Source organism: Hemitrygon akajei, chromosome 22, assembly GCF_048418815.1.
Source record: "Hemitrygon akajei chromosome 22, sHemAka1.3, whole genome shotgun sequence".
Taxonomy (NCBI): Eukaryota; Metazoa; Chordata; class Chondrichthyes; order Myliobatiformes; family Dasyatidae; genus Hemitrygon; species Hemitrygon akajei.
Window position 1 is genome coordinate 59,635,102 of NC_133145.1, and position 12,536 is coordinate 59,647,637.

General features: G+C 38.9%; 1 protein-coding gene across 1 annotated transcript in view; it reads left to right on the plus strand.

Annotated features, from left to right (window-relative positions):
• The window catches only part of psmd12 (proteasome 26S subunit, non-ATPase 12), a 35,264-nt gene extending 25,759 nt beyond the window's left edge, over positions 1 to 9,505 (plus strand). The window contains exons 8-11 of the mRNA XM_073026387.1: positions 1,192 to 1,304; positions 7,750 to 7,924; positions 8,405 to 8,482; positions 8,971 to 9,505. Of these exons, the coding sequence (XP_072882488.1) occupies positions 1,192 to 1,304; positions 7,750 to 7,924; positions 8,405 to 8,482; positions 8,971 to 9,180 (576 nt within the window). The 3' untranslated portion in view covers positions 9,181 to 9,505. The remainder of the gene's footprint in view (positions 1 to 1,191; positions 1,305 to 7,749; positions 7,925 to 8,404; positions 8,483 to 8,970) is intronic.
• The last annotated feature ends 3,031 nt before the right edge of the window (positions 9,506 to 12,536 follow it).

The window sequence follows — 12,536 nt, forward strand, 5'->3', positions numbered from 1 at the left end:
AAAAATTCATCTTATCAGCTGGCAAGTAAAGCATTGACACTCTACTTTTAAAAATCTGAAAAAATATTGTGAATATTGTTTCCTCAGCTGTGTCTCTTCTAAAATGCACTGCAGTTTATTTATGTAGAGCATAGAACAGGCCCTTCCAACTCAATGAGCAACCCACCCTGTGATTACCCACTAGCGTAATCACAGGACAATTAGCCTACTAACTGGTATGTCTTTGGACTGTGGGAGAAAACTGGAGCACTCGGAGGAAATCCACACTGTTCACAGAGAGAACATGCAAACTCCTTAACACACAGCACTGGAATTGAAGTCTTAACTCAGGAATGCCTGAGCTGTAATAGCATCACATTAACCGCTACACCACCCCGTGTGGCACCCAAAAGGAGAGAAATTAAACCATGCTTAGACTCATACAGCATGGCAAGTCGTCCATGCTGACCAAGGTACCCCATCCAAACTAGTCCCATTTGTCAGCATTTGGACCATAAACCTTCCCAATCCATCTGCCTATCCAAGCAGGATGCAAAAGAAAATTAGGGTATGGAGGGAGAGTAAAAGACATAGAGATATTGTGACATATAAAATTTAGATGGATTCATTATAATTGTAATGCTGAATAAGTAAACTTTGCTCAGACTGTCCCGAACTGCTACTGTCAATTAGAATAAATAAGCAAATAAGTCAATTGGGGAAATCAGTGCATTGGCTTTCATAAAATCTAATATTTATGAGAGCTGACTGTGGTAGAGTTATTCTGTTTCTTTAATAAAAGTATAACATCTTCTTGAGTAAATTAATGTTCTGTCTCATTGAAATAACATTGTGCTTTTCATTGGGGATCTGGCCATGGTGTTGCATAAATTTCCAGGCTATTAAAAGATATAACTGAGGGAATGTGAAGTAGAAAATAATGTATTACTATAGAAGTGAATGTCTGCTTATTCTTCATGTTCTTTGAATCAATGTACTTCATTTTGCAAAACAGTCTTATTTGACAGCTGTTGTGTAATAAATTTGGGTGCTTTTTAATTAATTTGAACATTCAACATTTCACAATTGCTATAATTATTTGGTATACTAGAATAACATCACTCCTGGGCTTGATCATAATTTAAGTGATGTACATCTTGAGGGGATTTCTTTTAAATTCCTTAATTTTATTGACCTTTTTAAATTTTAAAGGCTCTGAAGAGTGTAGTTCTGTACGTTATCCTGGCTCCTTATGACAATGAACAGTCTGATCTCGTCCACAGAATCAGCCTTGACAAAAGGCTTGAAGAGATTCCAAAGTACAGGTAGGGTAAAGTAGAAAACCATTGTTTTTGTTCACTTGTTTATGTAACTGAAAAGGTTCAAAAATCTTGAGCAAGCTCAGTGAAGGAAGAAACTTGAATTTTTTGCATCCTCAGATGTAGCAAAATATTCAGAAACAATAGATTACTTTGTAACGCTGCCAGTGCTGAGGATACAGCCAATTTGAGAACAACTCGATCCCACTCACAGCAGCTACATATATGACCAGATTGTTATAGGTTACAATGGGACATTGATAGGATACAGAGCTCAACAGACAGGTGGAGTTCAACCTGGAAAAACTGAAGCTATTGACTTTGAAAGGTCAAATTTGAAGGCAGAATACAGGGTTTAATGGCACGATTCTAGGCAGTGTGGAGGAATAGAGGGATTTTGGATTTCATGTCCATAGATCCCTCAGAGTTGCAACGCAAGTTGATTGGGTGGTTAAGAAGACATACGGTGTGTTGGCCTTCGTTAGTTCGAATATTGAGTTTCAGAGCTACGCGGTAATGATGCAGTTCTATAAAACTCTGGTTAGACCACAGTTGGATTATTATGTTCAGTTCTGATTGCACCATTATTGGAAGGATGTGAAAGCTTTAGAGAAGGTGCAGAGGAGATTTACCAGAACGATGCTTGGATTAGAAAGCAAATTTTATGAGGAGAAGTTGAACGAGCTGAAGCTTTTCTCTTTGGAGAGAAGGATGAGAGATGACTTGATAGAAGTGTACAAGATGATGAGAAACAGATTGAGTGGTCAACCAAAGTCTTTTTCCCTTGTTGAAAGTAGCTAATGCAAGGGGCATAACTAAGGTGCAGGAGGGATGTCAGAGGCTGGTACTTGAACATAGAGTGGTGAGTGTGTGGAACACACTGCCTTGGGTGGTGGTAGAGGCAGATACATCAGGGACATTTAAGAGACTCTTAAATAGGCACATGGATGAAAGAAAATTGGAGGGCTATATGTGAGGGAAGTGTAAGCTCAATTTTGAGGTGTGTTAATTGTGGGCCAAATGACCTGTACTGTGCTGTATTGTTCTATGACATTTTTAAGAGGTACCTTACATTGAATAAATTCTGAGATGAATTCCCAGAGGAGAATGAGATTCCCAGTTGGTATGTTGCCACAGGGATATCTTGGATCGAGTCCACAGCGTTCTTAAGTAGGAGGGTCTGCAACAGAAGTCGTGGTCCACATCGGTATGATGTGAGTAGGAGGGGTGATGAGGAACCGTAAAATGAGCTCAGGGTGTTAGGTGCCTAAGTTAAAGGACAGGACCTCCTCCAGAGTTGTGATGTCAGGATTGCTATCTGTGCCACATGCTAGTGAGGCCAGAAAAACAAAGATCATACAGTTTAACATGTGGCTAAAGAGATGGTGCAGGAGTGGTGGCTTCAGATTTTTGTATTATTGGGCTCTCTTTGAGGGAAGGTGGGACCTATATGGAAGGGATGATTTGCATCTGAACTGGACAGTGCTTGTATCCTAGGAGGAAAGGCGGTTGAGCTTGGGGCATGAATTATGACATTGTAGCCATTAATGAGTCTTAGTTGCAGGAGGGGCAGGACTGTCATCTGTGTTACAGCATTCTGTTCTTTTAGCCATGAGAGAGCAGGAGGGTTTACAGGGGAAGAAGTGGCATTACTAGTCAGGGAAAATGTATCGGCACTGCTCAGATAGCACAGACTGGAAAGCTCGTCCAGTTAGGCTTTATAGAAGTAGAAGTGAGGAAGAAGAAAGTTATGACCACGATAATGGGATTATATTATAGACTACCCAACAGTCCATGGGATTTGGAGGAGCAAATTTGCAGAGACTTTGCAGACTGTTGCAAGAAACACAAGATTGTGATAGGTGATTTTAACTTTCCACATATTGACTGAGACTCACATACTGTTAAATGGCTGGATGGCAAAGAGTTCATCAAATGTGTTCAGGAAAGAAAGCTTCTTTAATCAGTACATGGAAGTCCCAGCTAGAGAGAGTATGATACTAGATCTCCTATTAGAGCATGAGACAGGGCAGGAGACAGAAGGTTGTGTAGGGGAACACTGTCCATCTGGTGAACACAATGCCATGCGTTTCAAGGTAACTATGGAAAAGGATAGATTTGCACCTCTGGTTGAGATTCTAAATTGGAGAAAAGCCAATATTGATGGTATCAGAAAGGATCTGGCAAGTCTGGATAGGGACGGGTTGTTTTCTGGCAAAGGTATACTTGTTAAGTAGAGGCCTTCAAAAGTGAAATTTTGAGAGTACAGAATTTTTATGTTCCTGTCGGAATAAAAGGTAAGGATAACAAGTTTAGGGAACCTTGCTTTTCAAGAGATATTGAGGCCCTGGTTAAGAAGAAAAAGGAGGTACATAGCAGGTTTAGGCAAGTAGGAGCAAATTAGGTTACTGAGTGTTAATGAGTATGCCTACAAGAAAATGAATCTCATGGTTGTATATGGTGACATATATGTACTTTGTTAATGAATTTACTTTGATCTTTTGAGAATACTAAGGGCTTCTACAGATATATTCAGAACAAAAGGATAGCAAGGGACAAAATTGGTATTCTGGAAGATTAGAGTGGTAATCTATGCTTGGAGCTGAAAGAGATACGGGAGATCTTAAATAGAATTTTTTAATGTGTATTTACTCAGGAAACTGGCAGAATTTATAGAAATGAGGCAATACAACAGTGAGGTCATGGAACAGTTACAGATTAGAGGAGGAGCTGTTTCCTGTCTTGAGGCAAATCAGGGTGGACAAATCCCCAGGGCCTAACAAGGTGTTCCCCCAGACTCTGTGGGAGGCTAGTGCAGAAATTGCAGGATTCCTAGCAGGGAAATATAAAACATCCTTAGCCACGACTGAAGTGCTGAGGGATTGGAGAATAGCTAATGTTGTTCTGTTCTAAGAATAAACCTGGGAACTTTTCAAGGAAGTTCTAAGCAAGTTGATGAAGACAAGGCAGTGGATGTTGTCTGCATGGACATTAGCAAGGCATTTAAGAAGGTCCCATGTGGGAGGTTGGTGAGGAAGGTTCAGTTGCTTGGCATTGACAATGAGGTAGTAAATTGGATTAAGATTGGCTTCGTAGGAGAAGCCAGAGAGTGGTAGTAGATGGTTGCTTCTCTTGACTGAAGGCCTCTGACTAGTGGAGTGTCACAGATATCTGTGTTGGCTCCATTGTTGTTTGCCATCCATATCAATGATTTGGATAATAACGTAGTAAATTGTATCAGCAAATATGCGGATGACACCAAAATTGGAGGTGTGCACAATGACGAGGACTATCAGAACTTGCAGCGGGATCTGAATCTACTGGAAAAATTGGCTGAAAAGTGACAGATATAATTTGATGCAGGCAAGTATGAGGTGTTACAGTTTGGGAGGACCAACCATGGTAGGTCTTACACAGTGAGCAATAGGGCACTGAGGAGTGCGGTAGAACAAAGGGATCTGGGAATACAGATCCATAATTCCTTAAGTATGCCATCACAGGTAGTGTAGATAGGTTCATAAGGGAAGCTTTTGGCACACTGATCTTCATAAATCGAGATGGGATGTTATGTTGAAGTTGTATAAGACATTGGTGAGGCCTGATTTGGAGTATTGTGTCCTAGTTTTGTTCGCCTATATACAGGAAAGATGTAAATAAGATTGCAAGAGTGCTGACAAAATTTATAAATATGTTGCTGGTTCTTGAGGACCTGAGTTTTGGGAAAGGTTGAATAGGTTAGGACTTTATTCCCAGGAAAATAGAAGATTGAGGGGAGATTTGATAGGTATATAAAATTATGAACAGTATAGATAACGTAAATCAAAACAGCCTTTTTCCACAGAGGTTGGTTGAGCCGGCAACTAGAGGTTATGGGTTAAGGGTAAAAGGTGAAATGTTTAAGGGAAACATGAGGGGGAACTTCTTCACTCAGAGGGTCATGAGACTGTGGAACGAGCTGCCAGCGCAAGTGGTGGATGTCAGGTCTAGTTCAATATTTAGGATAAGTGCATGGATGGGAGGGATATGTGGGCTACAGTCTGGGTGCAGTTTGATGGGATTAGGCAGGTTAATGGTTCAGCATGAAGTAGATAGGCCAAATGGCCTGTTCCTGTGTTGTTGTGTTCTATCACTCTATGAATTTCTGTTCTTAGGAAATTTTCATGAGATTTTCTACATCCATCCAAACATGCATTTGAAATCTTTGGTTTAGTAAATATATGAGAATAGCTTATCCAACAGTGCAGCACTCCCTCTTTGCTGTATTGTTGCATTATGTTGCTCGTATTGAGTATGATCTTCTACATCAAAGGTAAGTGACTTTATTCAGTGAGTTATCTTTAAGTAAGTTAGTTCTTTCAACCAGGTTGGTGGTTGTGCCAGCAATTAGATTAACACCTAAAGAAGTGATAATCAGCTATGCTTCATTAGGAGTTTGAAGAGATTTGGCATGTCAACAAATACACTCAAAAACTTCTATAGTTGTACCATGGAGAACATTCTGACAGGCGGCATCACTGTCTGGTATGGAGGAGCTACTTCACAGGACTGAATGAAGCTGCAGAAGGTTGTAAATCTAGTCAGCTCTATCTTGGACATCTTCAGGGAGCGGCGTCTCAGAAAGGCAGCGTCCATTATTAAGGACCTCCAGCAGCCAGGGCATGCCCTTTTCTCACTGTTCCCATCAAGTAGGAGGTACAGAAGCCTGAAGGCACACACTCAGCAATTCAGGAACAGCTTCTTCCCCTCTGCCATCCGATTCCTAAATGGACATTGAAGCTTTGGACTCTACTTCACATTCTTTAATTTACAGTATTTATGTTTTTGCACATTATTTAAAATCTATTCAATATACATAATTGATTTACTGGTTTATTTATTATTATGCTTTATTTTATTTATTATTGTTTTTTTCTCTGCTAAATTATGTATTGCATTGAACTGCTGCTGCTAAGTTAACAAATTTCATGTCACATGCCAGTGATAATAAATCTGATTCTGATTTCAGCCTCTGATTTGTAATCCATCAACCTTTGCTTTAGGTACATATTTGAATGCAGCTTTGTTATGTAATTGAGCAGCCCACTTCTGTTCAGTGCCAAGACATGCATATGAATAATGAGCAGTTCAGCAGTTTACAGCAAAATAATTTTCTCAAGGAATTATATGCCAGCAAGGAATGAACAATCTTAGTTATTAGAGAGAATGTTGGTGAGAGGTGTTATTATTAAAAGAAACCTCAGTGCATTATTTTAAATGTTATGCTGATATAGAGAAGCATGGTCTATTTTTATATTTGCATGTTTTATCTTCCTTGGAAAATAGAAAAATGATACAGTTTATGTTGAACATAACTGGATGAAGACCCTTTACTTCAAACCAAAATTATACTGCAGTCTTTCATCTTGATAATTGCGATATTGGAGTCATACTATGTATTATAAAAAATTCATACACAAGTCATCACTGGGTGGTGAATCGGTATCTCACTGTGGCAGTATGCTGACAAGATCTCGCATCTGATTCTTGCTGTACAATAGCTGGCTCTCTAGCTTAGTGCTTTTGGCAAATACCATCTAGAATGTAGGATGGTTTGGTTTGGGATGAGGAGCCCAATGGAATAGGAGAAATTGTGCTTTGAAACTTGTGGAAGGAATGCTGAAAAGTATTTGTTTCAGATTAATTCTTAGCCAGTACTTCAGTGTAAGACAGGGCAGTGCGGTAGTGTGGCAGTTAGTGTAACGCTGTTACAATGCCAGCAGTGCTGGTTAAATTCCACTGCTGTCTGTGAAGAGTTTGTTCTCCCCATGACTGCATAGGTTTCCTCTGGGTACTCCAGTTTCCTCTCACTTTCTAAAGGTTAGTAGGTTAATTGGTCAGATGGATGTAATTGGGTAGCGTGGGCTCATGCTGTATCTAAATTTTTTTTTAATATATGAAGTAAGAATGGCTATGTTGCTCAATACAGAACACTTTTTGGCATGTGTTTCAGTGGAGCCATGTTTATTTCATGTGGCAGTTTTTCAGAAGTTTGTTTAGAGATGTAAGCAAATGTAAGCCCCATGTAATGTTTTGTGGGCTGACGTAGAGCGATTATTTACCGCAAATAGAAACAATTTTTTGTTGTAAATGCTAAAATTTAGAAATAGGTTATTTATTCTTTTCTAATTTGTGTTTTAAATGGCTTCTAAATTATCCCAGCTTTCAAACCATTTTACACATTTCATATGCTAGCAAATGGAAGATGTTAATATGCACGAAATTCAAATCCAATGCGTTAATTTTTAATATTGCAAGTTACAATTAATGCATTTTGAGGTTAGAGGTTCATGTATGTTGCATAAATTGACTGTGTAGGGAATTTACAGTGAGTTGAAATGCAGTTTACCTGGGATTTGATTATATAAATTTAAATTCTGCTGTCTAAGAGCAATATTACTTCTCTGTCTTGTAGGGACCTGCTGAAACTCTTCACCACAATGGAACTAATGCGCTGGAGCTCACTGGAGGAGGATTATGGGAAGGAATTGAGGGAAGAATTATCTGAGAATGCTTGCACAGATGTATTTTCTAACACAGAAGAAGGAAACAAAAGATGGAAAGATCTTAAGAACCGAGTAGTGGAACATGTGCGTGTTCTAATGCTTGTACCATTTCTGAATTCCATTATATTCTCTCAACATCATTTCAGAAGTTGTGGCCATATCTGTTTTTTGTTTCCTCTGATTGTTGACACTGAAGAGAATGTATTAATCAATTTTCTTTGCCATACCATTTATTTTAAATTATTGCTTTGTTTTTGCTGGGCTCAATTTGCAGGTTATGTTCATGGCTCATATGGTACAATTCTATAGAATGATAGATTTTGATTTAGTTCTGATTTTTATAGCGCTTATTTCCCCTGTTCCTCATCCTTTACAAATTCAACCATTTTACAGACTATGCTCAAGCATTTGTGAGTGCTAGTCCACAATGCAAATAAGAAGAGTTAAATTATTGTTATAAACATTCCATTAAGCTGTTTTCTGAAATAAGAATGAGAGTTAATAAAACATAAGCATCATCCAAAGATTTGCCAAGTAGAAACAATTTCAATGTTGATATTTCAGAATATTCGAATAATGGCAAAATATTACACACGCATCACAATGAAACGAATGGCAGAACTTCTCGATCTTTCTATTGATGTAAGTATCAAGTTTTCTGTCATCCACAAAGCATTGTCGCTAGGATTTTAAGCTAGTTTTGTAGTTGTGTAGTTTTCTATCTATAATCGCTGATAATAATTGTTCAGTAGTCCGGAAATAGACACTGCCTTTCCAAATGCAATGATACTGGAGGCAGTATTTTGAACAATGCAACAGTAACTTGAACTTTTGCTGAAAACGGTTTAAGGAGATAAACAGAGAGCATTGTGTGTGTGAGGGTAGAGAAATCGCTCATCTTTAAACTAGATCAGTTACATATCAGTTCTATTCTATAAAGTAAGCTGAGTGACAATGGACTTCATTGTAAATGAAACCTGATGGTTTTTTCGTGGAGTAAGCCAAATGAAGAATGGTAAGCATTTCATCTTACTGTATATACGCAAAAATACTTTTCCTCCTGTGAGGAAAATATTTTCTTGAACTTGTATTCTTCTTTTCAAATTTTAACCTGAATTTATTTTTTACAGGAATCTGAAGAGTTCCTTTCCAATCTCGTGGTAAACAAGACCATCTTTGCAAAAGTTGACAGGCTTGCAGGAATTATTAATTTCCAGAGACCCAAGGATCCCAATGACATTCTCAACGACTGGTCACACAAGCTGAACTCTCTGATGGCACTTGTGAACAAAACCACACACCTCATAGCTAAGGAGGAGATGATCCACAACCTGCAGTAAAAAACAACATTATTTCCAGAGACATTCTATGATTTAAAATAACCCTTAATAACCATGCAAAAAAAGTTACTTTTCCTGCTGAACTGAAAAGCAGTTTTTGATGGTTTGGTACATTGTGTCCACATGGTTAGGCACTGAAGGCTAAGCTTTGATGGTATCATTGATCTTTCTCTTCTTAAAGACATGTATAAAGTGGGGTTTGAATATGTACTATAAATGGAACAAATAATACCACCTAAACATGTCACTAAGGTGACTTTTCAATTGAAATTTTCCGTTGTTTTATATTACTTGGAGCTTTCATTAAAATTAATTTAAAAACTTACAGATATCCTTTCTAAGAATTACTGTATTCTATCTCACAATTCCATTTACATCAGAATGAGTGTGTAACACTGAAAAATCATTATGTGGTGAAATGTTCCATGGCATGTTGGCCATTTCTTCCTCGGACTGACAGTGTTTGATTAGTCTATATATCATTAATTTCTGTAACAAGTACATACAACACCAGTACAATTGACCTCATTTGTGTAATGGGAAATGTTGAAAATTCTCAGAGGCAGGTAGCATCTATGGAGAGCAGAGCTGGTATTTTAGTTCTCCACTTCATTGGAACTGCACCTGTCCTTTCCATTTGTTTATGTATTTACACAAGCATTACAACATTGCTTGTATTTTGTTCATTGATAAACTGATAAAAATTCCTTGAATCCAGCTCTTGACTGCTAAATCTTCCTTCCTTTAAATGGCTCTGAATGGTAGTGGTACATAATGAAGATCTGTTGAATATTTTACGTTTGTCATGCTCAGCTCATAGTAATCAACTCAATCTGAATAAATTTCACAGAACAGTTGCTGTTACTATAAAGTGTGACAACACTTTCTTTTCAACAAATCTTCTCGTGACAACCATACAGCCAGTCGACAACCAGGACTGATGAAGGGTCTGTTTATTCCTCCCCATAGATGCTGCCTGACTTGCTGAGTTCCTCCAGTATTTTGTGTGTTGCTCTGGATTTCCAGCATCTGCGGAATCTCTTGTATTTAGAAATAAATTAACCAATTGTAGCATTTCCTCGAATCTTGGCCAGAACATGTTTCCCTTTGTTGCTCTCAATACGTGTTTTCTGTAGGAAACAATGTGTTACATCCTTTGTGACTTGTTAGATTTTGACTTGTTTATTTTCAGATCTTAATTTTAAATGTAGATCTTCCAATTATGTGGATCCTTGGAGTAACTGAGATAAGTAACTATAGTGTAGATTGCTTGATAAATGCCAAAGGAAAATGAGCAGGTGATGCTTGATAAGGTTAGATGAAGAAGTGTGCTATGAGGTTTAGGTGGCATGTGAACTCAAGATGTGGCCAAACAGCATGTTTCTGTGTTCCGCACCAGGTGTACAGTAATCCTTGCAAGGGTTCTGTTCTTGAGAACTATCCATCAGCTGATTTTTTTTTCCCATGTCAGTATTACAGTTGAACAAAGGGAACTATGGAGCTATGAGGGAGGAGCTGGCCAAAGTTCAATGGAACAATATCCTAGCAGGGAAGACAGTGGAACAACAATGGCAGGTATTTCTGGGAATAATGCAGAAGGTGCAGGATCGGTTCATTCCAAAGAGGAAGAAAGATCCTAAGGGGAGTAAGGGGCGGCCGTGACTGACAGGAAAGTAAAGGGCAGTAAAAAAATAAAAGAGAAGAAGTATAACATAGCAAAGATGAGCGGGAAACTGGAGGACTGTGAAGCTTTTAAAGAGCAACAGAAGATAACAAAAAAGGCAATACGCCAAGAAAGAATGAGGTACGAAGGTAAACTAGCCAAGAATATAAAGGAGGATAGTAGTAAAAGCTTCTTTAGGTATGTGAATAGCAAAAAAAATAGTTAAGACCAAAATTGGGCCATTGAAGACAAAAACGGATGAATTTATTATGGGGAACAAGGAAATGGCAGACGGGTTGAACAGGTACTTTGGATTTGTCTTCACTAGGGAAGACAAACAATCTCCCAGATGTAATAGTGGCCAAAGGAACTAGGGTAAAGGATGAACTGAAGGAAATTTATATTAGGCAAGAAACGGTGTTGGATAGACTGTTGAGTCTGAAGACTGATAAGTCCCCGGGACCTGATGGTCTGCATCCCAGGGTACTTAAAGAGGTGGCTCTAGAAATCGTAGACGCATTGGTAATCATTTTCCAATGTTCTATAGATTCAAGAACAGTTCCTGCTGATTGGAGAGTGGCTAATGTCCCACTTTTCAAGAAAGGAGGGAGAGAGAAAACGGAATTATAGACCGGTTAGCCTGATGTCAGTGGTGGGAAAGATGCTGGAGTCAATTATAAAAGAGGGAATTATGACACATTTGGATAGCAGTAGAAGGATCAGTCTGAGTCAGCATGGATTTATGAAGGGAAAATCATGCTTGACTAATCTGGAGTTTTTTGAGGATGTAACTATGAAAATGGACAAGGGAGAGCCAGTGGATGTAGTGTACCTGGACTTCCAGAAAGCTTTTGATAAAGTCCCACATAGGAGATTAGTGGGCAAAATTAGGGCACATGGTATTGGGAGCAGAGTACTGACATGGATTGAAAATTGGCTGGCTGACAGAAAACAAAGAGTAGCGATTAACGGGTACCTTTCGGAATGGCAGGCTGTGACCAGTGAGGTAGCGCAAGGTTCGGTGCTGGGACTGCAGCTATTTACAATATACATTAATGATTTAGATGAAGGGATTAAAAGTAACATTAGCAAATTTGCTGATGACAAAGCTGGGTGGCAGTGTGAAATGTCAGGAGGATATTATGAGAATGCAGGGTGACTTGGACAGGTTGGGTGAGTGGGCAAATGTATGGCAGATGCAGTTTAATGTGATAAATGTGAGGTTATCCACTTTGGTGGCAAGAACAGGAAGGCAGATTACTATCTAAATGGAGTCAAGTTAGGAAAAGGGGAAGTACAACGAGATCTAGGTGTTCTTGTACATCAGTCAATGAAAGCCAGCAGGCAGTTAAGAAAGCTAATGGCATGCTGGCCTTTATAACAAGAGGAATTGAGTATAGGAGTAAAGAGGTCCTTCTGCAGCTGTACAGGGCCCTGGTGAGACCCCACCTGGAGTATTGTGTGCAGTTTTGGTCTCCAAATTTGAGGAAGGACATTCTTGCTATTGAGGGAGTGCAGCGTAGGTTCACAAGGTTAATTCCCGGAATGGCGGGACTGTCATATGTTGAAAGATTGGAGCGACTGGGCTTGTATACACTGGAATTTAGAAGGATGAGAGGGGATCTGATTGAAACATATAAGATTATTAAGGGATTGGACACACTGGAGGCAGGAAGCATGTTCCCACTGATGG